Here is a 27,880-nt window from a genome sequence, read left to right as displayed (position 1 = left end):
GAAGAGAGAGCATGCACCGCTGAGAGGTGGGAACACTCCGGGGCCATCAGAGAGTGAGTATATGACTATTTTTTATTTTAATTCTTTTTTTTTGACCAATTATATGGTGCCCAGTCCGTGGAGGAGAGTCTCCTCTCCTCCACCCTGGGTACCAACCGCACATGATCTGCTTACTACCCGCATGGTGTGCACAGCCACATGCAGAAAGTAAGCAGATCAATGCATTCCTAGGTGTGCGGAACCCCCGCAATTCCGGAAATTTAATGAACATGTTGCTTTTTTTTCCACGATGTGATTTTTTCGGGGAAAAAAAATGCAGCATGTGCACAAAAAATGCGGAATACACTGAAAATAATGGGAGGCATATGTCAGCGTTTTTTTCGCGTTTTTATCACGTTTTTATAGCGAAAAAACGCGAAAAAAATGTGAAAAATACTGAACGTGTGCACATGGCCTAAAAGTAAGTTCATGCAAACAGTGAAAAATAGTTTGCTTCTGTCCTGATTTGCTCAGCCTCTCTCAGCTCTTTTGCAACTTTTCAAAGTATTTTATTCCAAAAATCTAGAAAAAGCACATTGATGATTTCCAGCCTTAGTGCAGATATTGTTGCTTCTACAGAAGGCACAATCAGTTAATATGTTTAGGGAGGGGGCAGTTACATTTATTACATTAGTAACAAAGGTGTTGGAAATCTTTTTTGCTTACAGAAATTAAAAGATCATATAAAAACTTAATTGAGTAATGGTAACATAAATTATTCATCAATGAATGTTAGCATCCAGGGTTGGATTTATACATTTCTATGCCCTGGGCCAAAACACAAAATTCTGCGTCCCCTCCCCCGACCTCAAAAAAGTTTTTTTCTTTCAATTTAACATGTAATAGTTTATTTTTGAAACACATAAGCATTTAATACAATCTTTATAATCTTTGAACCACATTATATTTTTAATTCAAAACTAAACTATTACACTATTTATGAAACTGACTAACCATAACACCTGGCTATTAATATCTGCCCTCAGTCACTGGCTTTACCACTCTGGCGGAGAAAATTGCGCGGGAGCCCACGCCAATTTTTTCCGCCATTTAACCCTTTATTTTAGCAGCTACAGCGCCCAAATTTTGCACATACACACTACTAACATTAGTAGTGTGGAATATGCAAAAAAAAAGGGGATATGAGATGGTTTACTGTATGTAAACCATGTCTCATATCCTGTCGGGTTTGGGAGGGAGAAATGAAAAGCCGGCAATTGAATTACCGGCTTGTCACAAATAACGCGCTGAATTAAATATAAATACAGAATATATATATATGTGTCTCAATGACATATATATATATATATATATATATATATATATATATATATATATATATATATATATATATACTCTATATATGTTTTACCGAACATTTGAGCACATAAATCCATTAGATGTCGGTTTTGCAAGCCTGCGAGAAAATATCGCCGTACGGATGCCATACGGATTACATACGGAGGATGCCATGCGCAAAATACGCTGACACACCCTGCCTACGGATCACTATTTTGGGAACATTTCTCTGTATTACGGCCGTATTATGGCTGTAAAAAATGGACCGTATTGTCTTACGCTGAGTGTGACGCCGGCCTAATACTAAGCAATTGCCCCCTCCATGAATTGGTAGGTTGTGAGTTGTTGTCTCATCACTATATTGCACCTGTGTTGCCATCATCTTTGCTATATGGGTTTGCTCTATCCTGATAGTGCATTACTTCTGAGACCTGGGCAGGTAAATACTGCTGCCATTTTTTTGCTGTGTTATTTCTTGACTTTTAGGAGAATGATCTATTCTTTTTTAGTGGATTTGCTTTTAATTTCAGCACTTGTGATATATAAGTCCGTACAACTGATAGAAAAGATACACTTGCTAAAGGTTGGATTTATATTTCAGTTCTTGGTTCAACATTTGACGGCATTTTTTACTTTTCAAATCATTTATTCAACCATTATACAGCGGAAAGTAGAAAAGTAAATTAATTGAAAAAATTAGGCATCAAGGCATGATAAACAGCAACAAGTTAGAGAGAGAAAATGGGCCTTATTCATCAAGACCAGAGTTGCTCATGCTGGTCTTGATGAGGAGCTGTGCTAGAGTTTTGTGCTCTTGATTCATGAAGTAGTGCACAAATCTTCATGGATCAGGAGCATCTCACGAGTGGTGTGTGCCTCTGTGTCCTATGCCAGAAATTTCAGGAGTGAAATTTTTGGTGTAGGGAACATCAAAGCCTTGAGAATCAGGCCCATTGCATGCAGACAGTACATAAATATGTAGTTTTGTGTTGAATCCAGTTTTTGATGTAATTTATGGACAGCCAGTTTTGCCACAGTGTTGCTTAAAATTGTGGAGAACAAGATGACATGAACACAATGGGGCAAATGTACTAATTAAAATATACAAGACCTTTGGCCCACTGAGGCGGAAGTCTAGTCTAGTGCATATGAGATGCACCACATTTAATCAGCCGTTTATACTCCACAAGGGGGCATGGATTAGTAAAAGGAATTTAAAATGTCATAATATACACTAACTTTTTGGGTTAAAAAAATAAACTAGTCATAGTCCACACTGTGTATACTGTATATTAGCCAGAATAACTAAATCTGCCTCAGTACTTGAATATAGTCTTAGCAATGATGAATACTACTTTGTTATGATTCCAGTTTGGATGGAGGCATAATAGAACTTACATAGAGGTCCACTGGAACTCTGTTGAGCTTCAGAACAGAATAAACTGAAAAAATCATAGCATTTTATATCTGAGCCCACATATAGGAAAGTATATGCCCTTATAAAATGTCCATACGTAACAAATCTGAACAAAGAAGCTCTGAAGCATCTGTCCACTAATATACAATATTTTAAGTGCTGGTGTCTATTAGGCTCCAGGAACAGCACCAAAACTGCTTGTGGAAACCTGGCCTGATATGGAGTCTGTAGGTCCTAAATTATTCAAAATCTTAAAATAGGCAAGAGTAATTCTCACTTCATAGCAGATATTTCCATTAATGAGTAGCAGGGCCATTGTACAGCAGATACTTGAAATTAATGTTATTATTTTCCCATCTGTAATGTCAATCAGACGTGATGGTGGTGCATGCACAACAGTTGGACTGTCTCAAAGATTGCATAACGGTTCTGATAGACCTTCTTTTTTCTTTAGTTGATAGTTCAATTTCTCCTGATTGGTCTGACTGCTGTGTGTTCTGCTCTATCTGGATCTCTAAATGTTTCTGGATAGCTAACCCAAGAACCTCAGGGTCTACTGCAGCTCCATAAACTTCCCATGTCATGCCTTCATTATCCCATCTAACTTCTCGCACTGGTGATTGAGGACAGTGTAGGTTAATTCCTAAGCCAACCTCCGGAAGTAAATGACTACTGCTATGAGCAAATGAAGAGGTTGAGACTGCTTTGCTTTCCATGACAATCACAGTTTGTACTTCTGCATCTTTGAGGTTGAGGGAACTTTTATGGTCTAGTGATAAATAGTCTGTAGATGTCATTGTCCACGTATCTTTTGTCTTTGCATGTGAGTCTGGTATTTCCAAGAAATCTAATGGTGTTTCTACTGTTTTAAGTAGTAAATCACTGGTATTTCTATCGTAAGTGAGCAAATTATTTTCCCCAATGGAAACAGGAGGTGGTGGAAAAGCAAACCGGCCACATCGAAGTAGCTTTTTAGTTTCCAGTCCAGATTCACTAACTGACGATACTAGTTTTGGAATTGAAAATTTATCAGGGGGTGGTAATTGTGAACAGAACTGTGGTAGAGTATGCCCTAAGACCGATTCACCAAGTGAATGTTCCAGTCCGGATGAGAACTGAATAGATGATATGGGCAAGGAGTGGCAACAGGCAGCAATTGTGTCATCTACTTTTTGCAATGGTTCATAGCCCTTGCTGCAATGAACAGAACAGCTTTCATGAATACTCATAGCTGGTGGTGACAGCTTAGTTTCTGAGATGTCATCACAAGACATAAGACCTGATATATTATAGTATGGCTGACAACACATATACTCATTAGTTTGTAGCAGATTTTTAGGATCTTGATGGCCAAACACTCCATGTTGATAGGCACCTGGCACTGTATACACAGTGATGTTGTGCTGAATTTCACTGCTGTCCAAATGACTAAATGGAATATTTGGCTCCTTGTCAGAATATACATCAGTCAAGTTGTTTTGCAGATTTGATGGAGAATGATCTATCCCAGAGTCTTGGGTAAAATTACTAAGTGTACAGGTGCCATCGCTGCCAGACCCAGAAATGCTGCTGGAAGCAGAAAGATTGGAATATGTGGCACTGATTGTGTTATTTACCTTTATGGAATGAGGCACAGAGGTCCTGCTTCCACAGGAGTAATCTGAAAAACTCTTCTGGACTATCAGGCCTACTGAGTTAAGATTATCCATGCTATCAACTTTACACATAGACGTTTCTGAATGGCTGAGTAAGGAAATATTTTCAGAGACCTTGTATCTGGCGAAGATCTTTTTGATCTCTTGCTCTGCTGTTGCTAAGGATGAATCATCTGAGAGATAGTGAATTTTGGGATGCGTGCTTTCTTCAATGTGAATGACAGAAAGATTATTGCAATCAGATTTTTCTGGATTAAGATTAAGAGGACCATCCATGCTACAAGACCACTCAGAACTATGTGAATTCTGAACCACGCTGTTCTCATTGCACTTGGCCACATAAGTAATGTTGTTAAGGCTTTTATGAATCTCTGGCTTACTTTGTGGACTCTCAGTGTTGGGTAGGGCAGACGAGCTTTTGGAGAGGAATTGGCATCCACAGTTGGTCTTCTTTTGGCAAAATACATGAACTGTTTCTTGGCAAACTGGGGGGTTATGGTCCCTGCCTGCCATGATATATGACGGACTTCAGCACCTGCATGAAAAAGATGAAATCATGAATATATTTATAATTAATGATAACATCAGTCACAATAAACAAGGTGATTAAAAAACCACAATATGCTTTAACGAGCACTGTACTTAACTTGCACCTCACAATGAATCACAAATACAAATGCATTCTCAAATGGGGATTGTCATCTTCTCAAATTGAAATCTTCTGGAACCTTACACTCCTCTTCTTGTTATATCCTGTTGCTTATATATAATCAATAGTTTTGCCTTCACTCACATTAGTCACTGTCCACAATGAGGCTCATGGTTTATGCTGATCGTCAGTTTACTGGAGTCCATTTAAATTGGCCCTATCAATATGTTTTGGTGTTTCAGGGGTAACCAGAGAACCTAAAGGAAATCCATGCAAATGGGGAGAGAATATAGCCATGCCATAAATATGTTGTTTTTGGCTGCATTCAAACCCAGAGCCCCAGTGCCATCTTAATATAAATTTTTCCTTCTTGTTTTTTAATTATTCTTGAGGTTTTCTTTTGTAGTACAGTGCTGTTTTTTAAATTGTCATATATGCAAAGTGTTTCCTAACCAGAAGTTCACAAATCATTTTTGTAAGCCTTTTTTGCTTCTTAAATACAAAAATGTATTTGAAATAAGATCTTTAGTATAACTTAAGAGCCATTGTAACCATTAGTTTAAACAAGACTCAGAATAGTATTTGCAGGCAGCATTTAGCTCTTGGTTTGCAGTGATGTGTTTGGAGCTAGCAAGAAGGATTACAAGGAGAGATATAGAATTAATGCATACTATTTTTGGCTAAGCTTCCGTTGGCTTGTAAGACTGATCCTAAGTCTGTTGCTCTCATTAATTCTTTTTATGAAAGCAACAATTTTGCTTATCCACATTGTCCATTGTCTTGTGACATAAGATGTGACCTATTTAATTTTCTGACACACGAAGAGAAAGTTGCATTTGATAAGCAGAATAATCTGATTAAGCCAACTAATTATTTTGGAGAATTACAACCCACTTGGTATCTTCTGTTGCTAGGCATTGAAAAATAGCAAATTAATTACTAAACCTTCATAAAAGGCATACAAACCAAGATAAAAGCTCCTAACTATAATAAAGGTGGGGGTGACACTTTAGAGTTTTTGATTCTTTCTGTGTGACTTTATACAGCATATATAGGTTTTTTTTTCCACTGGGTAGACAAGATGATATTTACACCTTATAAATGTTCTGCAAATAGCTAATTCATTTGACTAGAGCTTGTGTTTGCTGTAAGACAACCCCATTCAGATGAAATACTTGGTTTTTAGCTGTATTTGTGTTACAAATAATGGACATTCGGTAAATTACAATGGAACGCTTCAGGGTCTCGAATTTGCAGCTTTAAATTTTTGTTTTAGTTACAATGTTTGGCTACAAATTTGTACCACATTGTCTCAAGATATCATTATTAAGATAAAAAATGCTACTTGATTATTTTGTGATGCAATATATCATTGAGGCCTCATTCAGACGTCTGATTTTTTTGTATGAGTGCTATCTGGTTTTCACAGAAAACACTCGTATCTGTGGTGTTATTCACATGTCCATGATTTTTTTGTAAAATCTCGGATACATGTTCGATTTTGATACGAATTTTGGATCAAAATTGCAATGCAAGTCTATGGATCCTTGACAAAATTGGACCTCACATGGATGACAAATGAATGCTGTCTGACTTTCACTGTCAAAAAGAAGGTGAAGACATTTTGTTTCTCCATGTACGAGAAAATCTGAAACATACGGACCACACTGATCAAACTGTGATCAAGAGTCACATCACAATCAGTCTGTTTTTCTCATATTTGAGCAAATAAGACATCTGAATGAGGCCTAAGGGTATGTGCACACGTCAGGATTTCTTGCAGAAATTTCCTGAAGAAAACCGGAAATTTTCTGCAAGAAATCCGCATTTTTTTGTGTTTTTTTCCCGTTTTTTTCGCGTTTTTTTTAGCATTTTGCAAGCGTAATTAGCTTGCAGAATGCTAAAGTTTTCCAAGCGATCTGTAGCATCGCTTGGAAAACTGACTGACAGGTTGGTCACACTTGTCAAACATACTGTTTGACAAGTGTGACCAACTTTTTACTATAGATGCTGCTTATGCAGCATCAATAGTAAAAAGATATGTTAAAAATAATAAAAAAAATTAAAAAATGGTTATACTCACCCTCTGCAGATAGCCGAAATCCTCAGCGGCGTCCGTTCCTATAGATGGTGTGGTTCAGGACCTTCGATGACGTCACGTGAGCGGTCACATGAGCGGTCACGCGACTAATCACAAGACAGCGACGTCATCGCAGGTCCTGAACCACACCATCTATAGGAACGGAAGAGAGAGCATGCACCGCTGAGAGGCGGGAACACTCCGGGGCCATCAGAGGGTGAGTATATCACTATTTTTTATTTTAATTCTTTTTTTTTGACCAATTATATGGTGCCCAGTCCGTGGAGGAGAGTCTCCTCTCCTCCACCCTGGGTACCAACCGCACATGATCTGCTTACTTCCCGCATGGTGTGCACAGCCACATGCGGAAAGTAAGCAGATCAATGCATTCCTAGGTGTGCGGAACCCCCGCAATTCCGCAAATTTAATGAACATGTTGCTTTATTTTCCACGATGCGATTTTTTTGCGGAAAAAAATGCAGCATGTGCACAAAAAATGCGGAATACACTGAAAATAATGTGAGGCATATGTCAGCGTTTTTTTCGCGTTTTATCACGTTTTTATAGCGAAAAAACTTGAAAAAAACGTGAAAAATACTGAACGTGTGCACATGGCCTAAAAGTAAGTTCATGCAAACAGTGAAAAATAGTTTGCTTCTGTCCTGATTTGCTCAGCCTCTCTCAGCTCTTTTGCAACTTTTCAAAGTATTTTATTCCAAAAATCTAGAAAAAGCACATTGATGATTTCCAGCCTTAGTGCAGATATTGTTGCTTCTACAGAAGGCAAAATCAGTTAATACGTTTAGGGAGGGGGCAGTTACATTTATTACATTAGTAACAAAGGTGTTGGAAATCTTTTTTGCTTACAGAAATTAAAAGATCATATAAAAACTTAATTGAGTAATGGTATTGGTAACATAAATTATTCATCAATGAATGTTAGCATCCAGGGTTGGATTTATACATTTCTATGCCCTGGGCCAAAACACAAAATTCTGTGTCCCCTCCCCCGACCTCAAAAAAGTTTTTTTCTAACTTTCAATTTAACATGTAATAGTTTATTTTTGAAACACATAAGCATTTAATACAATCTTTATAATCTTTGAACCACATTATATTTTTAATTCAAAACTAAACTATTACACTATTTATGAAACTGACTAACCATAACACCTTGTTATGCTGTGACAGTCTTTGGTAGGAAGGGGGGCCTCAAATTGTCCCTGGATCTGGGACCCGAACTATCCTTGTCCAAGGGGTACTCTTGAAGGTAAAAAAGGCCTAGTCTCCGAGCTTGCTATGTTCCTGTTAAAACCTGATCTGTCCCTTCCCCCAACCCATGAGGCATGGGACAGAAATGTAAGGTAAACAGGGATAACCTCTAACATACAAAAGCACTAACCAACAATAGGGAGGAGGATAAGGACAGGGAGGAATAAACTAAATAAGAACAGGGATCAGGAGATAAACACACACACACACACACACACACACATACTACAGCAAACCACAGAACAGTACTACAACAACTCTACTCCAACTGCTTATCTTTAGTACACAGCACAGAAAGACGACTCTTTCACTGGCAGGGATAAGAAGGTCTCACCACTTTTTATAGGAAGAGGTAATGACCAGATCAGAAGCAGCTGGAATGGAATTGTTTCTGACCAGCATAGAAAGGGTAATTAACCTCTTCCACACCAGAGGAAACTAAATCCATTAAATATGGGACACAAATCACACCAACTCTAAAGAAGACCTGCGATTCATTACCAGGTAGGACCAGCTAACTCCAGGTGTTCCAGAGGGACGTGACACACATGTGACACACCAACAAAAAATCTTTCCCTCAAATTTCTTTAAGTCATCTTAAATACCTAATAGAATTTCTTCCTTTGCACTTTTGTCCAAGAAAAGTTTCAGTTGTTTAATTGAAGTTGATAGATCTCGTTAAATCTGTTTCAATGTGTGGTTAACACTGAGTATGTAAGAGAGATGGCAATTGCTTTTTGCCTGTGACTATGTAAGACAGTGCTAGGTGAAGAGATGAGCATCATAAATGCATAGCTCAACTTATTTAATGTATATGGATGTAAATTTAAAAAACAGCCTTTTATTTGGACTTTTCAAAATAATACTGAAAAATGTGTAAACATTTGGTTATTTGTTCTGTATGTAGGCCCCCCTGACTGCTAAGCCCTAGGCTATGGCCTAGGTTGGCCTTATGGAAAATCTGACCCTGTTAGCAGCTGTACTTTAGTAACATCAGTGACAATGCATGCAGCTAGTTTCTCATATTTTAACAAAAATCAGCCTAATTAGCAGCTTTGAGGATGGAAATTGTTGTGAATTTGTTCTTGGGCTCTGTTGTGAACTTGTTCTTGGGCTCCCTCTGGTGGCCTTTAGCTATATGGCTGGTCTTGGCTGGGTTCAGCTGTTTCATTTTTGCTGCTAAGCGGGGCCTATTTAAGCCAGCTGGACCTTTACTTGTTGCCTGCTGTCGGTGTATTCAGTCCGGATTCATTGCTCTCCTGAATATTCCTTGTGACCAGTCTTCTGCTAGGTGAAGCTAAGTTTGCTTGTTTATTTGCTCATGATTTCCTTGAAAACGTTTCTCAGTATATTATGAGTTCAGTCCAGCTTGCTTTTATGTGATTTTTTGCTCGCTGGTTAGTTCTGGGGTGCTGAGGTGCTCCCCCCACATCGTTAGTTGGTGTGGGGGTTCTTGCATCCTCAGCGTGGATATTTTTGGATAGGGTTTTTTACTGACCGCATAGACTCTTTTCTGTCCTCTGTCTATCTAGTGATTAGCGGGCCTCCTTTGCTGAATCTGTTTTCATTACTGCGTTTGTGCCTTCTCCTTTACTCACCGTTATTATTTGTGGGGGGCTGTCCCATACTTTGGGATTATTTCTCTGAGGCAAGTGAGGCTTTGTTTCCCTTTAGGGGTAGTTAGTGTCTCAGGCTGTGAAGAGACGTCTAGGATTTCTAGGTACGTTCCACGGCTGCTTATAGTGTGTGCAGTTAGGATCAGCATTGCGGTCAGTCTAGTTACCACATCCCCAGAGCTCGTTCTATGTTCCTACTTAGCTGGTCAGATTTGTGATCCTAAGCCACAAGGATCATAACAGTACAGCAGGCCCGAAAGTGTTAAATGCAGCAGAAGAGGGAGAAGAGAAATCCTAAGGTCATTTTTTTTTTTCCTCTGCACTGTGTTCAGCTTCTCTCCTCCCCTTAATCTCTGGGTGGTTCTGAATGCAGCTACTGATATGGACATTCAGAGTCTGTCTTCTAGTGTGGATCATCTCACTGCAAGGGTACAGGGCATTCAGGATTATGTAATCCGCAGTCCTATGTCAGAGCCTAAAATACCTATTCCTGAGCTGTTGTCCGGAGATAGATCTAGGTTTTTGAACTTTAAGAATAATTGTAAGTTATTCCTTTCTTTGAGACCTCGCTCATCTGGTGACTCTGTTCAGCAAGTTAAAATTGTTATTTCTTTGTTACGTGGCGACCCTCAAGATTCGGCATTCTCTCTGGCGCCAGGAGATCCTGCACTGCTAAATGTTGATGCGTTTTTTCTGGCGCTTGGATTGCTTTATGAGGAACCTAATCAAGTAGACCAGGCAGAAAAGGTTTTGCTGACTCTCTCTCAAGGTCAGGATGAAGCAGAGGTTTATTGCCAGAAGTTCAGGAAGTGGTCAGTGCTCATTCAGTGGAATGAGTGCGCCCTGGCGGCGATTTTCAGAAAGGGTCTTTCTGAAGCCCTTAAAGATGTTATGGTGGGGTTCCCCACGCCTACGGGTCTGAATGAGTCAATGTCTTTGGCCATTCAGATTGATCGGCGTTTGCGGGAGCGCAAACCTGTGCCCAATCTGGCGGTATTTTCTGAGCAGAAACCTGAGCCTATGCAATGCGACAGGATTCTGACCAGAGTTGAACGGCAAAACTACAGACGTCAGAACGGGTTGTGCTTTTACTGTGGTGATTCTGCTCATGTTATCTCAGCATGCTCTAAGCGCACAAAAAACTTCGCTAAGTCTGTCACCATTGGTACTGTACAACCTAAATTCATTTTGTCTGTTACTTTGATTTGCTCTCTGTCATCCTACTCAGTTATGGCTTTTGTGGATTCAGGTGCTGCCCTGAATTTGATGGATTTGTCATTTGCCAGGCGCTGTGGTTTTATCTTGGAGACTTTACAATTCCCTATTCCACTTAAGGGAATTGACGCTACACCATTGGCCAAGAATAAACCTCAGTACTGGACTCAATTGACCATGTGCATGGCTCCTGCACATCAGGAGGTGATTTGCTTTCTGGTACTACATAATTTGCATGATGTTGTCGTATTGGGCCTGCCATGGCTGCAGGCTCATAACCCAGTTCTGGATTGGAAAGCAATGTCTGTGTCAAGTTGGGGTTGCCAGGGAATTCATGGCGATGCTCCTTTGGTATCAATTGCTTCTTCTACTCCTTCTGAAGTCCCTGAATTTTTGTCGGACTACCAGGATGTATTTGATGAGCCCAAATCCAGTGCCCTACCTCCTCATAGGGATTGTGATTGTGCCATAAACCTGATTCCTGGTAGTAAGTTCCCTAAGGGACGACTTTTTAATTTATCTGTACCAGAACATGCCGCTATGCGGAGTTATATTAAGGAGTCCTTGGAGAAGGGACATATTCGCCCGTCCTCGTCTCCTTTGGGTGCGGGGTTCTTTTTTGTGGCCAAGAAGGATGGTTCTCTGAGACCCTGTATAGATTATCGCCTTCTAAATAACATCACGGTCAAATTTCAGTACCCCTTGCCACTGTTGTCCGATCTGTTTGCCCGGATTAGGGGGGCCAGTTGGTTCACCAAGATAGATCTTCGAGGTGCGTATAATCTTGTGCGCATAAAGCAGGGCGATGAATGGAAAACAGCATTTAATACGCCCGAAGGCCATTTTGAGTACTTGGTGATGCCTTTTGGGCTTTCTAATGCCCCCTCTGTGTTTCAGTCCTTCATGCACGACATCTTCCGAGAGTATCTGGATAGATTTATGATTGTGTACCTCGATGATATTTTGGTCTTTTCTGATGATTGGGAGTCTCATGTGAAGCAGGTCAGGATGGTATTTCAGGTCCTGCGTGCCAATGCCTTGTTTGTGAAGGGCTCTAAATTAATCTTCGGAATCCAGAAGGTTTCCTTTTTGGGCTTTATTTTTTCTCCTTCTGCTATTGAGATGGATCCAGTCAAGGTCCAGGCTATTCATGACTGGACTCAACCTACATCTGTGAAGAGTCTTCAGAAGTTCTTGGGTTTTGCTAATTTCTACCGTTGCTTCATCACTAATTTTTCTAGTGTGGTTAAGCCTTTGACGGATTTGACCAAGAAGGGTTCTGATGTGACGAATTGGTCCCCTGCGGCCGTGGAGGCCTTTCAGGAGCTGAAACGTCGGTTTTCTTCGGCTCCTGTCTTGCGCCAGCCCGATGTCTCTCTTCCCTTTCAGGTCGAGGTTGATGCTTCTGAGATTGGAGCAGGGGCTGTCTTGTCGCAGAAAAGCTCTGATAGCTCTGTGATGAGACCATGTGCTTTCTTTTCAAGAAAGTTTTCGCCTGCCGAGCGGAATTATGATGTTGGTAATTGAGAGTTGTTGGCAATGAAGTGGGCATTTGAGGAGTGGCGACATTGGCTTGAGGGAGCCAAGCATCGTGTGGTGGTCTTGACGGATCACAAGAATTTGACTTATCTCGAGTCTGCCAAACGGTTAAATCCGAGACAGGCTCGATGGTCGCTGTTTTTCTCTCGTTTCAATTTCGTGGTTTCATATCTTCCGGGTTCGAAAAACGTGAAGGCTGATGCCCTTTCTAGGAGTTTTGTACCTAACTCCCCGGAAGTTTCTGAACCAACTGGTGTCCTCAAAGAGGGGGTGATTTTGTCTGCCATCTCTCCTGATCTGCGACGGATGTTGCAGGAGTTTCAGGCCAATAGACCTGACCGTTGTCCACCGGACAGACTGTTTGTTCCAGACAGATGGACCAGTAGAGTTATTTCCGAGGTACATTCTTCAGTGTTGGCGGGTCATCCTGGGATTTTTGGTACCAGGGATTTGGTGGCGAGGTCCTTTTGGTGGCCTTCCTTGTCACGGGATGTGCGTTCCTTTGTGCAGTCCTGTGGTATTTGTGCTCGGGCCAAGCCTTCCTGTTCTCGTGCCAGTGGATTGCTTTTGCCTTTGCCTGTCCGAAAGAGGCCTTGGATGCATATTTCCATGGATTTTATTTCGGATCTTCCTGTCTCTCAGAAGATGTCTGTCATCTGGGTAGTTTGTGATCGTTTTTCTAAAATGGTCCATTTGGTACCCTTGCCTAAACTGCCTTAAACTGCCTTCCTCTTCCGATTTGGTGCCACTGTTTTTTCAGAATGTGGTTCGTTTACATGGTATTCCGGAGAACATTGTGTCTGACAGAGGATCCCAGTTTGTGTCTAGATTTTGGCAGTCCTTTTGTGCTAAAATGGGCATTGAATTGTCTTTTTCGTCGGCCTTCCATCCTCAGACGAATGGTCAAACCGAACGAACTAATCAGACCTTGGAGGCTTATTTGAGATGTTTTGTTTCTGCTGATCAGGATGATTGGGTGACCTTTTTGCCATTGGCTGAGTTCGCCCTCAATAATCGGGCTAGTTCTGCTACTTTGGTTTCACCTTTCTTTTGCAATTCTGGTTTTCATCCTCGTTTTTCCTCGGGTCAGGTTGAGCCTTCTGACTGCCCTGGGGTGGATTCTGTGGTGGATAGGTTGCAGCAGATTTGGAACCATGTGGTGGACAATTTGACCTTGTCCCAAGAGAAGGCTCAGCGCTTTGCTAACCGCCGTCACTGTGTGGGTCCCCGACTTCGTGTGGGGGATTTGGTATGGTTGTCTTCTCGTTATGTCCCGATGAAGGTTTCCTCTCCTAAGTTCAAGCCTCGTTTCATCGGTCCTTATAAGATTTTGGAAATCCTCAACCCTGTGTCATTTCGTTTGGACCTTCCTACATCGTTTGCCATTCATAATGTGTTCCATCGGTCATTGTTGCGGAGATATGTGGTGCCTGTGGTCCCTTCTGTTGATCCTCCTGCTCCGGTCTTGGTCGAGGGGGAGTTGGAGTATGTGGTGGAGAAGATCTTGGATTCTCGTATTTCGAGACGGAAGCTTCAGTACTTGGTTAAGTGGAAGGGCTATGGTCAGGAGGATAATTCCTGGGTTGTCGCCTCCGATGTCCATGCGGCCGATTTGGTTCGTGCCTTTCATTTGGCTCGTCCTGATCGGCCTGGGAGCCCTGGTGAGGGTTCGGTGACCCCTCCTTAAGGGGGGGTACTGTTGTGAATTTGTTCTTGGGCTCTGTTGTGAACTTGTTCTTGGGCTCCCTCTGGTGGCCTTTAGCTATATGGCTGGTCTTGGCTGGGTTCAGCTGTTTCATTTTTGCTGCTAAGCGGGGCCTATTTAAGCCAGCTGGACCTTTACTTGTTGCCTGCTGTCGGTGTATTCAGTCCGGATTCATTGCTCTCCTGAATATTCCTTGTGACCAGTCTTCTGCTAGGTGAAGCTAAGTTTGCTTATGATTTCCTTGAAAACGTTTCTCAGTATATTATGAGTTCAGTCCAGCTTGCTTTTATGTGATTTTTTGCTCGCTGGTTAGTTCTGGGGTGCTGAGGTGCTCCCCCCACATCGTTAGTTGGTGTGGGGGTTCTTGCATCCTCAGCGTGGATATTTTTGGATAGGGTTTTTTACTGACCGCATAGACTCTTTGCTGTCCTCTGTCTATCTAGTGATTAGCGGGCCTCCTTTGCTGAATCTGTTTTCATTACTGCGTTTGTGCCTTCTCCTTTACTCACCATTATTATTTGTGGGGGGCTGTCCTATACTTTGGGATTATTTCTCTGAGGCAAGTGAGGTTTTGTTTCCCTTTAGGGGTAGTTAGTTTCTCAGGCTGTGAAGAGACGTCTAGGATTTCTAGGTACGTTCCACGGCTGCTTATAGTGTGTGCGGTTAGGATCAGCATTGCGGTCAGTCTAGTTACCACATCCCCAGAGCTCGTTCTATGTTCCTACTTAGCTGGTCAGATTTGTGATCCTAAGCCACAAGGATCATAACAGGAAATGTCTGAAATTTTCAAGAAGCAAAAGTAGTCATTTTACTATAGAAACTAAAAACATGCACAATAGTTTCTGATTTAATGGGGTCATCTCTTCACTTCTCATAAGTTGCCTTTAGTCATATATTATCATATGGTAGTCATTCAGATGAATGTACAACCAACCTATCTGTCCGAAGCAAATGTCACTATCGAAAAATTCAGCATAGCAATCCTAGATCAGAGCAAATTATATTTAAGTTACTATGTGACATGCAAGTATGCTTTGTGCATTTTGTGCTGTCAAGTATAAGTAATTAAATTATTCAAATCTATCATACTAAAATATATATCACCTAACAATATACAGCTCTGGCAAAAATTAAGAGACCACCACATCAAAACCCTGTCATGGGCAGCCCAATCTCCAGACCTGAACCCCTTGAAAACCTCTGGAATGTAATCAAGAGGATGATGGATAGTCACAAGCCATCAAACAAAGAAGCAGTGTGAAAGACTGGTGGAAAGCATGCCAAGAAGCATGAAAGCTGTGATTAAAAATCATGGTTATTCCACAAAATATTGATTTCTGAACCCTTCCTGAGTTAAAACATTAGTATTGTTGTTTCTAAATGATTATGAACTTGTTTTCATTGCATTATTTGAGGTCTGAAAGCACAGTTTTTTTAAATTTTGACCATTTCTCCTTTTTTTAAAAAAAATACAAAATTTGTTGCTTGGAAATTCGGAGATATGTCAGAAGTTTATAGACTAAAAGAACAATTTACATGTTACTCAAAAATACACCTATGAAGAGAATAATCAGACAAACTAAACATTTTGCAGTGCTCTCTTAATTTTTGCCAGAGCTGTATGTTGTACAATTTTCTATGACAAAAACCTGTTGTGATCTGCATTTTAGAAGTGTGCCCCACTGATCTTTTACCCAATCCAATTCACAACAACTATCATCTGATGATTACAGTAACCTTGAATAACAGTTGACATGCACAAGTCATCTATATATCTATATAAGTTAAAGGAGTATCGATCTATATGCATTTGATAAATCGCACTTAAGCACCTATTTCTTCCATGAAGGCAGCAAAATAGAGTAATTTACCTTATTACAAATCAAATTATGTTTCTAGATTAAAAATGAAATAAATGAATACATATTTTACTCTTTAATTTGCATATTGTTGGATAGCGCACACAGAGCTCCTCCTTCTTTAAAAAAGGGACTCTATGAAGATTTTTTTAGTAAATGTGTGTATATTTGTATGTAGTGTAGTGTGAGTGTGTTAATATACTTGCCTCTCTGCAGGACCTACGCTGCTCTGCTCCTCTTCTCAGTGATTTCACTGCTCTTCATACTCTCCAGGTCATACTACACTCTGCATCACCCAGAAGTGGCTCATAACTAGTCTCCATAGGGTTACATTGTAACAGAGACTTCTGGCTCACGTATAGCGCATGGAGTGAGCCAGATAGTCTGAAGAGCAGAGAGGTCACTTAGACGAGGAGCAGAACGGTGCTGGATCCAGCAGGAGGCGACGGTTGGTGAGTATGTTAACACATACACACTACACTACACTACATATACATATACACGTTTTGTAAAAAAGAATTGTGGGAGTGCTTCTTTAATGCTGTATGCTCTAGACGTGGCATTTCAATGTATTTTACTTGTGAAATATATAGAGCATTACTAGAAGTACAATAATTTAAAATATTGATTGACTGTAAAAATCAAACCATCCAGCTTCCCATTCTATCAAAAAGCCATATTTACCAAGTGTTTTAAAGGGAACCTGTCACCCCGTTTTTTGAAGATGAGCTAAAAATAGCGTTAAATAGGGGCAGAGCTGGGCGGCGGGATTCCGCGCGTGCGCAGATGGAGATCACGGCGGCCATTTTCCTGAAGCCCCGGGCAGCAGAGCGCTCCATCTGCGCACGCACGGCCACAGGAAAGATGGCCGCGCCCACCGGTAAACGGCTGAATAGCGCAGATCGCGCTCTTTTTCATCTCCTGGGCAGTGGATATTCTCTGTTGGACATGCGCACACCACTACGCCACCAACGTAATGATGAGCCTGATCTGGGGGAGAAACAGTGCTGTCACCACGCCCATAGGACCAGACCAGCGTGAGTGACAGCAGAAAACGGCGACTTTACAAAGGTATTTCAGCAGCATAGGTGGGTAATAAAGGCACACAAAAGACACTAATGTAACACCCAGCTCTGCCCCTATTTAACGCTATTTTTAGCTCATCTTCAAAAAATGGGGTGACAGGTTCCCTTTAATTAAGTTATTATATTGAAAGTGTAACTTTTTAGTTTTAGGAGAACTTGCAGTAGAATATGTCTGCTTGCTTCTAGCTCCTCATCCTCCAATCTCCATAGAATTTTATGAGCAGCAACTGTCATCTCATGCCTCCTTACAGATCTTGCATGAGCATAATCAGTCCAGAGATGGAACCATATTTCTCTGATAAGATATATTATATTTCTTATCTCCACTTGTATAATAGATTGATGAAAAAACTGAAACAACAGTTACTCTTTAAGTTGCTCTTACCGTATTTCGCGGACTATAAGACGCACCGGACCATAAGGCGCACCCCAAATTTGGGGTGAAAATTGCAGAAAAAAAGATTTTTTATAAGATGGGGGTCCGTCTTATTGTCCGAATTTACAGTATCTTACCTGAAGGCTGGCGGTGGCAGAGCAGGGTCACAGGAGGCATGGTGTCGGCAGAGGTGGGGTGATGCGGTACGGCGTGCACCTGAGCAGGGTCCCTTCCTGCTTAGGTGGGCGACGCCACGGCCTGGTGTCCATGGGAGGGTTGCAGCACTGGTTACCAGCAGAGGTGCTGGGATGAGGAGGTGCTGGGATGAGGAGGTGCTGGGATGAGGAGGTGCTGCGATCAGGAGGTGCTGGGATCAGGAGGTGCTGCGATCAGGAGGTGCTGGGATCAGGAGGTGCTGCGATCAGGAGGTGCTGCGATCAGGAGGTGCTGCGATCAGGAGGTGCAGGGATCAGGAGGTGCTGGGATCAGGAGTTGCTGGGATCAGGAGGCGCAGTGACAGGTATGGTGTGAGAGGGTCCCTTTCCCCGGTGAGGTGATGCAGCAGCCCGGTAAGGAGCAGAGCCGGGTGAATGCTGTTGTTATCGGTGGTGGCGGCCATCTTCCGGGGGCCGCGCGAGCGCAGATGAAGCGCTCTGCTTCCCGGGGCTTCAGGAAAATGGCCGCGGGAGGCCGCGCGTGCGCAGATGGAGATCGCGCGGCCATTTTCCTGAAGCTAAGAACTTCAGAAAAATGGCCGCCGCGATCCCCATCTGCGCACGCGCGGCATCCCGCGGCCATTTTCCTGAAGCCCCGGGAAGCAGAGCGCTTCATCTGCGCACGCGCGGCCCCCGGAAGATGGCCGCCACCACCGATGACAACAGGATTCACCCGGCTCTGCTCCTTACCGGGCTGCTGCATCACCTCACCGGGGAAAGGGACCCCGCTCACTGCGCCTCCTCATCTCCGCACGTCTGCCGCCGCACCTCTGCCGCCGCACCTCTGCCACCGCACCTCTGCCTCCACGGGTAAGCCTGCATTTCGACTAATAGATGCACCCCCCATTTTCCCCCCTTTTTTTGGGGGGAAAAAGTGCGTCTTGTAGTCCGAAAAATACGGTAATTCATATTGCAGATAACATGAAGAGTAAAACAGGAACTGTGAAATGTTACATATTAGGAGCATTATACCACATGACCCATGCAATGATATGCAACACTTGAACAGTGTTTCGGGTATGCTTTCTTCATGGACTTCCACTGTGAATTGCATAAGATAGAAATACTCTGATAAATAATTATTCTATAACTCTAGATAATATAATGAAAAAACATTGTTGTAATACAATTGATCGTATTTGTGATATCTGCCAATATCTAGTGTTTGTACTGTGAAAGTTTTAGTAATTTTTAAAACTGTGGTGTTTTTAGTGGGGAAAGTTTTATGTAGTATTTTATATGCACAGGAAACCTGAGTACATGCACTTGAAAAAGGAGGGTTCCCAGAAACATTGCAAAATAGTGGTGGACGTTCTACTCCATCATACAAGTGTCTCTGCCAGCTATATGGTTCCAAGTTGAAAGCCAGGGAACCTTGACAAGGAAATTGCTTGTTTTCACAAAGGTGATAGCTTGATTCATATAAAAATTAAAGAATATTTAAATATTGTTAGAGATAATCTACTCAGAAGCGACTCACGCCTGACCAGCAAATGCGCACAGATGCTGTCATGGTCTGCTTGGAGTTTCTGTTACGGTCCCTCTAGGGTTAATCCTATGTGGCCTCTCTTTGGTTTGGGGAGGGCTATAAGTAACCGCACTGGTGCTATGCTCGTTGTCAGTGATAAGTCTGTTCCTGGCTGAATAGCTGACCCTTGTATATCTGTGTATATTGCCTGCTTCTGTATGATTACTCCGTGTATGACCCGGTCTGTTTCCCATTTGATATTTTGATTCTGTACTTTCTGTGTTACTCTTGGTTCTATCCTGGCTATGTCCCTGACTTCCCACCTGCCTGTTCCCCTGGTACTGCGTGGCTTTCTCTGGCTTCTGATCCCTGGCTTGCTTCTTCCCACTCTATTCATGTTACCCGCTCGTTACTGATCTGACCTCTGGTCTGACCTCGGCTCTATTAACTATTCTCCTGGCTCTGCTGGGTCCCACTATCCCTGCTAGGAGTCTGGGACCTAGCTCCGCCCCCAATGACGCCCCCAGTACTCACGTGATTGCAGGTCCTGTTCCTCCTGCAGCACACTTTCTGCCGTGTTCACTTTCCACTGTAGGAGTTTCTGGGTTCTTTGGACAAGCGTACAGTCTCTGGTGGTGAGCCTGATATGGTGTTCATTACAGATGCACTTAGGGCAAGCCACCACTGCTAGGCAAGTCCTAAAGGGCTGGGATATTCTTCACGCACTCCCGATAAGAAGGAGGGCTTTACAGAGCCCTTCCCAGACTGATGTAGCAGAGCAGCTGGTGTCTGGTGACATAGATGATATTAGAGTCAGCATAGTAGAGTGAGGGCTCATACCCATCACCATAAAAAATTGGTCCGATATCGATCCAGAAAAGTGGGATGTGTGTCATGCAAGTGTCATGCGATTTTCTTGAGAATACAATGCAATTTTTTTCCATGGAGCATCCGTATGACATCTGATCTGATTGCAATGCGATTTTAACATGAGCTTTTACATAGAAGTATTCTCTGTCATTTATACATAGTTTTCCAAGGAAATATTCTTCTCTCGCTCTATCTAGATCTATATTTATTAGATTGATATACTGACAGATAGATAGATACAGACAGATAGATATAAATATGTGATATAAATATGTGATAGGCTTTGTCTGTGTAGCTTACTGTACATATGTTTTATTAATAAATATAGTTTTCTGAAAAAAATGGCGTGGGGTTCCCCGAAATTTTATAAGCCAGCAGAGGGAAAGCCGACAGCTTGGGTCAGATGTTTATAGCCTGGGAAAGGGGTAACACCCATGTAGCTTCCCAAGCTATTAATATCAGCTCACATCTGTATACTAAGCCTTTACTAGTTATTAAAATGGGTGACCCTCCAAAAAATTATTTAGGGTCCCCTATAATTAATAAACAGCAAAGGCTAGGCAGACAGCTGTGGGCTCATTTTAATCGCCTAGGAATGGGCCAGACTAAAACCATCAGCTCTCAGCTGCCACAGAAATAACGCATCCAGCAGATGCACATATCTGGCACCTCCGACTTGCCCTAGTGCGGTGGCAAGTGGGGTGATAGTATTGGGGTTGTTGTCACCTTTGTCAGGTGACATCAAGCCCAGGGCTTAGTAATGGAGAGGCATCTACAAGACACCTCCATTAGTAACCCCATAGTCAAATTGTGAAATAAATAACACCAAGAATAAATTACTTTATTTGAACAAATGACACAGACTCCTATATTGACTCTAAATTAACCAAAAACTCAGGGCCGGTTATAGGCAAAGTGGGGTCCTAGGCAAAAGTTTAAAATGGGGCCCCAAATGCTAACATATGGCACATCACTCTTGTTTCTCGGCCTCTTTATACCAACTGAGAAAGTATGATGGGAACAGAACAATCACTATTAGATCAATCTGTCCCCATACAGTATCATGTTATCAGCAGCACATCTACAGTTTACACCGGGCAATGTGCTGATGAGAACAATGATTTTTGTTCTGGCATAAACAATCTAATCACTCGATGAATATGCAGCATTTTGCTTGTTTAGTGTAATACACCCCACAGTCCTCCATATATTATAATGTTAGAAAAGGAGTACAAAGGGAGGATATAGGTTTAAAAAGAGTAATATTTTATTAATCGTTACAAAAAACATGTAAAGTGCCTACAGTATACAGAAATCAATATCCAATAAAGTGCATAAGGATGGTGAGAGAGGATATCCCCCGGTGTGAGCTGCCCAAGTAACCAACATGCAGAATTGAAGGATAAGGTGCTGCCGGAAATCAAATTGTGTGTTGGCACATGGGTAGAAATATCCCACAGCACAAAGTTAAAATTGTAAGGAGCAGCGTTTACCAATGTTACCCGGTGTCCGCTGCCCCACATTGGTAAGCGCTGTGTTCGGCAAATGTTGCAAAAATAATATTCGCCACCGATCATAGTTGGAACCAAATTTTGAAAAATTCACTCAACTCTATTCACCAACATCCTTGTATACGTCTGCCATAGACTCCATTGACTGAAAAGTTATATACCCTGATTTATACTAATTAAATGCAGGCTGGTTAAAAAGAAAATATACAGTAATAGAGATTTATTAAGCCTCTGCTTCTTGGCTCCTCTGCTGTCTAGCTGCCCTAGAATGGAGCTGGAGGGCATGCATTTGTGAGTGAGACTAGATTCTCAGACTATGCTGTTGTTTATTAAAATCATGGTCTTAAATCACATTTTCCTAGGGGAAATCTGTAGTCTGAAAGTCATTGTAACATGCATTTGGAGCGCCCCCAGACGCAGGGCAATGGGGTACTCGGTACCGGGTCCCTCTGTCACGGTTCTGGGGATGTCACGGTGGCCCGACCCGGTCCGTGGCCCTGCTAAGGGGAGTCCAATTAAAAATGTAGGTGGCGGTGGTTTAGGTCGCGGTAAATAACGAGGACACAAGGTTGCAGTCTCTTTACCTTTTACTGTAGACTTCGGCATCCACAATCCAGAGCACTGCTAACAGGGCTTGCTGAGACCGGCCGGTCCGAAGGCACATCCAGAGTTCCCTTTGCAGGTTGAAATCCGTAGCCTTCCTACTTGCGCCTGTGTGTTGTAGTACCTCCCTGCTGAACACCACGGGATAGTCCTCACACCTCTTGTATCTGTTTCTAATGTTCTTTCTCTCCGTCCCCCAGTTTGGATAGGACGCACCCGTATGACGGGGTAGGCCTGGAGCTATTTTATAGGGACCCTAGAGACGCCCCTCTCCCACAATTTGCCTCCGTTGTCTGCTTAGGTGAAAAGGTGAGACAGCCAACCTAAAGTCAACTGCCCTGCGTTATTGAAGTAAAGCGTAGAGCCAGTACTCTCTCGGTTTTCCAGCCACCGGCTATGCACCTCAGAAGGATGTTGCCACGATCTTAGGGCACGACTCCTCCCAGTATTATCTCCTTTGTTGCTGTTATCTCGTTTCTCACTTCTCCACAATATACTTCACTTCTTGTCTTTTCTTAAGCCGCTGCAATGAAGTGCAGGCGCGGCTCCGTAAAGATCTGTCTCTTGCTAGGCCTCTGTCAGGATCCCACCCCTGACAGGGACCCCCCTGAATCTTTCCCCGCAACACCCTCTCTCACTGGATGTTACCTGGGCAAAACCCAGTCAGCTTTCTCCCTTTCTATCCAACCCCCAGTTTTACCAGAGTGTGAGGAGTGGCCTAATACATAGAACCTTTTGCTCCCCCTGGTGGCCGGACTGTGAAGTGTAGTGTGTGACTGTGATACCTGGTCAGGTGAACTCCTTTAGTGCCATCAGACGCACCATCACTCCCCTTAGCGGCAGAGCGACAATACTGCACGACCAGGACTCTGGGGCGCTGCACATTGCTATTACTACCACCTGCATCATTGCAGCTATTCAGCCCTAACATCATACATGACTTTCAGAACACCCATGTATACAATCAACTGAATGGCCAAATATGGTGTAAACAGAGACATATTTAGCAGCTGGATATTTGTTTTATTTTTATATGCAGCCTCTATATATTTTATATAATTATGGATTTCATTTGGTTTTATGGTTATTCCAGAACTGGGGAATACATCTTGGAATGATACTTTCATTTATGTTCATATTAAAAAACAAAATCTAATCTTAAATTCAATTTTTGATAATTCTCTTTAATCTGTAATCTACTTATATAGTACAAAGTTAAAATTACAGAACAAAAAGGCTTACAGTGAACACTGGATTAAAATGAATTTCTGTGATATTAAAACAAAACTAAATTCTATCAATGATTACTGGCGAATGTATGAGTAATGAAAAGAGAAACTTTGCAAACAAGAGGATGATTTTATATGTTAGGTTATGTCCGCACTCTGTGAATCTGTCATCTCAAAACTGAAACTTAACTATTTAGATATTCATATGGGGAACTTAGGCCCTCTATGAATCATACACGTACTGAAAAAACAAATATGGCATTACTCACCCACTCCCGATGTTTTTTTTATGTGTAGCACTGACACCACGTCGAGTACTCAGCAACCAATAACTGAGCACAGCAGCTTCACATGAGTTGAGGACGCAGTCACCTCAAAGCTGCCGAGCCCAGTTATTGCTTGCAGTGTCGTTGACGTGACATTAGCACTGCAGAAAAAAGCTATGCTTTTAGACCCTTGCAATAAAAGTAATATGGGGGAGTATATTCTAACTTTTTAAATGGAGTCCAAGATGGCTTATTGCGAGGATAAACTGTGTTTCCGTCTCTGTAAAGTGTACACTGAGCGGGCACCTGCATGACTGACCAGGAGACCCCACAGACCCAACGATGTGCCAGTGCTAGCGCTGTGGCAAGGAGTCGAGGCAACACCAGATTCAGTATATCTGATATGAAGGATCAGATGTTATATCTGCCATTTTTCTAAACTGATACATTTCAGCAAACTAGGACGTTCTGGCTGAATACCCAGCTTTTCATAGAATATGTCTTTTTCTGGTAGATAACCTAGATCTCAAGGACATCTGGCTCATCAGATAGGACCAACATCTAAAACTGTCCCTGTATGCTATGGGCGTACTATGTCCAGCCTCCGATATACTGTCAGATAGGATATTCAGAATGGCTGGTGGCTTTGTCATGTCAAAGCGGACCGGGTTCCCTCCGCAAGTGTGAAAACCTTATGTTTGTTAAAATAAATCAGGCATGGATAAGTGCTGACTTTCCTTCACCACCAGCTGATTCCAATGATTAGATTGGCCTTCCCATCAGCCTAAGGGTACTGTCACACAGTGCAATTTTCGTCGCTACGACGGCACGATCTGTGACGTCGCAGCGTCGTATGAATATCGCTCCAGCGTCGTAGACTGCGGTCACACTTTGCAATCACGGCGCTGGAGCGATGCCGAAGTCCCCGGGTAACCAGGGTAAACATCGGGTTACTAAGCGCAGGGCCGCGCTTAGTAACCCGATGTTTACCCTGGTTACCAGCGTAAACGTTAAAAAAACAAACAGTACATACTTACATTCCGGTGTCTGTCCCCGGCGTCTCAGCTTCTCTGCACTGTGTAAGCACAGCGGCCGGAAAGCAGAGCGGTGACGTCACCGCTGTGCTCGCTTTCCGGCCGGCAGGCGCTCACACAGTGCAGAGAAGCTGAGACGCCGGGGACAGACACCGGAATGTAAGTATGTACTGTTTGTTTTTTTAACGTTTACGCTGGTAACCAGGGTAAACATCGGGTTACTAAGCGCGGCCCTGCGCTTAGTTACCCCATGTTTACCCTGGTTACAAGCGAACACATCGCTGGATCGCTGTCACACACAACGATCCAGCGATGTCAGCGGGTGATCAAGCGACGAAAGAAAGTTCCAAACGATCTGCTACGACGTACGATTCTTAGCGTGATGTCTGATCGCAGTAGCGTGTCAGACACAGCGATATCGTAACGATATCGCTAGAACGTCACGAATCGTGCCGTCGTAGCGATCAAAATTGCACTGTGTGACAGTACCCTAACTGTCCATTGTTTTCTACACTGTTGGGTATCTACTTCTTGTCCATGATTAACTCCAAAAAGCCAATTCCAGTATAAAGTCTATACAATTTTTACATTTTATTGTAAGCAAATAAAAAATCTAAGAACAATTATATAGCCATAATCAATACAGGCAGTCTTCTGACATGATATACAGTGGGTACGGAAAGTATTCATACCCCTTAAAATGTTTCACTCTTTGCTTCATTGCAGCCATTTGGTAAATTCAAAAAAGTTCATTTTTTTCTCATTAATGTTCACTCTCCACCCCATCTAGACTGAAAAAAAACAGAAATGCAGTAATTTTTGCAAATTAAAAAAGAAAAACTGAAATATCACATGGTCATAAGTATTCAGACCCTTTGCTCAGTATTGAATAGAAGCTCCCTTTTGAGTACAGCCATGACTCTTCTTGGGAATGATGCAACACGTTTTTTACACCTTGATTTAGGGATCCTCTGCCAATCTTCCTTGCAGATCCTCTCCAGTTCCGTCAGGTTGGATGGTGAACGTTGGTGGACAGCCATTTTCAGGTTTCTCCAGAGAAGCTCAATTGGGTTTAGGTCAGGGCTCTGGCTGAGCCAGTCAAGAATGGTCACAGAGTTGTCCTGAAGCCACTCCTTTGTTATTTTAGCTGGGTGCTTAGGGTCATTATCTTGTTAGATGGTGAACCTTCAGTCAAGTCTGAGGTCCAGAACACTCTGGAATAGGTTTTCATCCAGGATAGCTCTGTACTTGGCCACATTCATGTTTCCTTCAATAGCAACCAGTTGTCCTGTCCCTGCAGCTGCAAAACACCCCCATAGCATGATGCTGCCACCACCATGTTTCACTGTTGGGATTGTATTGGGCAGGTGATGAGTAGTGATGAGCGAGCATGCTCGCCACTACTCGATGCTCTCCTGAGCATGTCACTTCTCGAGATGCTCGGAGCTCAATGAGTTTTTCTGGGGTTACTCAGCAGGAGCTCGGGTCCCCACCCTGCATGTTTGGTGTTCTTTAGAGAGCCAATGAACATGTAGGGACTGTCTGCCACACACTGCAAAGCCACAGCCATGTTGGTTTTGGCATCACAGTGATTGGCAAACTGCACAGCGTCATCAGGTCTGTATCCAACCTGGTGCCGTCCTGCTCGTCACAGTCTACTTCAAGAATCAAGCAGTGCAGGGAGAAGTTGCTGCTGAGCTAGGGAGAGATTTGCTTGGTTCTTACTTAGGCTTGGTTCACATTAGCTGATCTGTGCTCAGCGTATGCCTGTGTACAGATCTGAATAGATCCGCATGCATCTTGCGTACCTATCTTTAACATTGTGTATGCAGGGACATGCGTTTGCATCAGTTTGGATGCTTATGCGTCCACATGCGTCATTTTGCTGCGCACGTCGAATGCAACATGTGGCATTTTTTGATCCATCTATGGTAACGCATTGGTTCGCATGGATATGTGCATGGATGCATTCGATACGCATGCATACTTCAGAATGAGCATGTCCAGGCACTGATTATTCATCTCCTCCCAAATCCCAGGTGTATAAAAGTGGGTGTGGACACAGGAAGTCCTGAACTCTCAAGACTGTGGATGGGATATCAAGACTTTGTATGTAAGTATAGAAGCTTTGAAAATGTCTGTCTGTCTCTCACTGCAGTCTGTACTTATGCTTTGCTTTTTGATACTTGTAGACATTGCCGTGCTGGTGTCCTGGATCCCTGTTCCGGATTTCTCCTGTTCCAGATTTCTTCTGTCCCGGATTTCTCCTATTCGGTGGTGTGGTACTGGCCCTCTCAGTTGCTTAATGTAAGTATGAGTGTATGAACTTTTCAATTAATATAATGCTCTGCCCAGTCTTACAGTCTTCATCACTTATGTTTTTATTTCTGTTCCTTGTAGACTGTGCCGTGCTGGTATCCTGGATTGAGGTCTGTTCTGGATTTATCCAGTCCTGGATTTCCCCTGTTCTGCTGTCCTGGTGTTGTGCTACTGTCTCAGGGTTGTGCTGCCGTCCCGTGTTGTGCTGCTGTCCCAGTGTTGCTCTGCTGTCCTGGTGCTGTGCTGCCTGACTGCTGTGCTGTTTGACTACTGTCTGTAATGTATGCATCCATTGTGTTTTTAATTTTTTTTTCTTTGGCTTCATTGTTGTTGGCTCTAGTTAACCCCTTTCTGACATTAGACGTACTATCCCATCGAGGTGGGGTGGGCCCGTATGACCACCGACGGGATAGTACGTCATAGCGATCGGCCATGCTCACAGCCTATCGCAGCTGACATCCGGCACTATCTGCCAGGAGCACATTAACCCCCGGCACACTGCGATCAAACATGATTGCAGTGTTCCGGCAGTATAGGGAAGCATCGCACAGGGAGGGGG

The 27,880-nt window shown here is 42.7% G+C and overlaps 1 protein-coding gene across 1 annotated transcript in view; it reads right to left on the bottom strand.

The window, feature by feature from the left end:
* Positions 1-2,040: 2,040 nt before the first annotated feature.
* The window catches only part of GPRIN2 (G protein regulated inducer of neurite outgrowth 2), a 60,953-nt gene continuing 35,113 nt past the window's right edge, over positions 2,041-27,880 (bottom strand). The window contains exon 2 of the mRNA XM_077257193.1: positions 2,041-4,945. Coding sequence (XP_077113308.1) covers positions 3,121-4,923 — 1,803 coding nt within the window. The 5' untranslated portion in view covers positions 4,924-4,945 and the 3' untranslated portion in view covers positions 2,041-3,120. The remainder of the gene's footprint in view (positions 4,946-27,880) is intronic.

This window comes from Ranitomeya variabilis, chromosome 4, assembly GCF_051348905.1.
Source record: "Ranitomeya variabilis isolate aRanVar5 chromosome 4, aRanVar5.hap1, whole genome shotgun sequence".
Classification (NCBI taxonomy): Eukaryota; Metazoa; Chordata; class Amphibia; order Anura; family Dendrobatidae; genus Ranitomeya; species Ranitomeya variabilis.
This window is presented reverse-complemented; position numbering and strand designations above follow the sequence as displayed.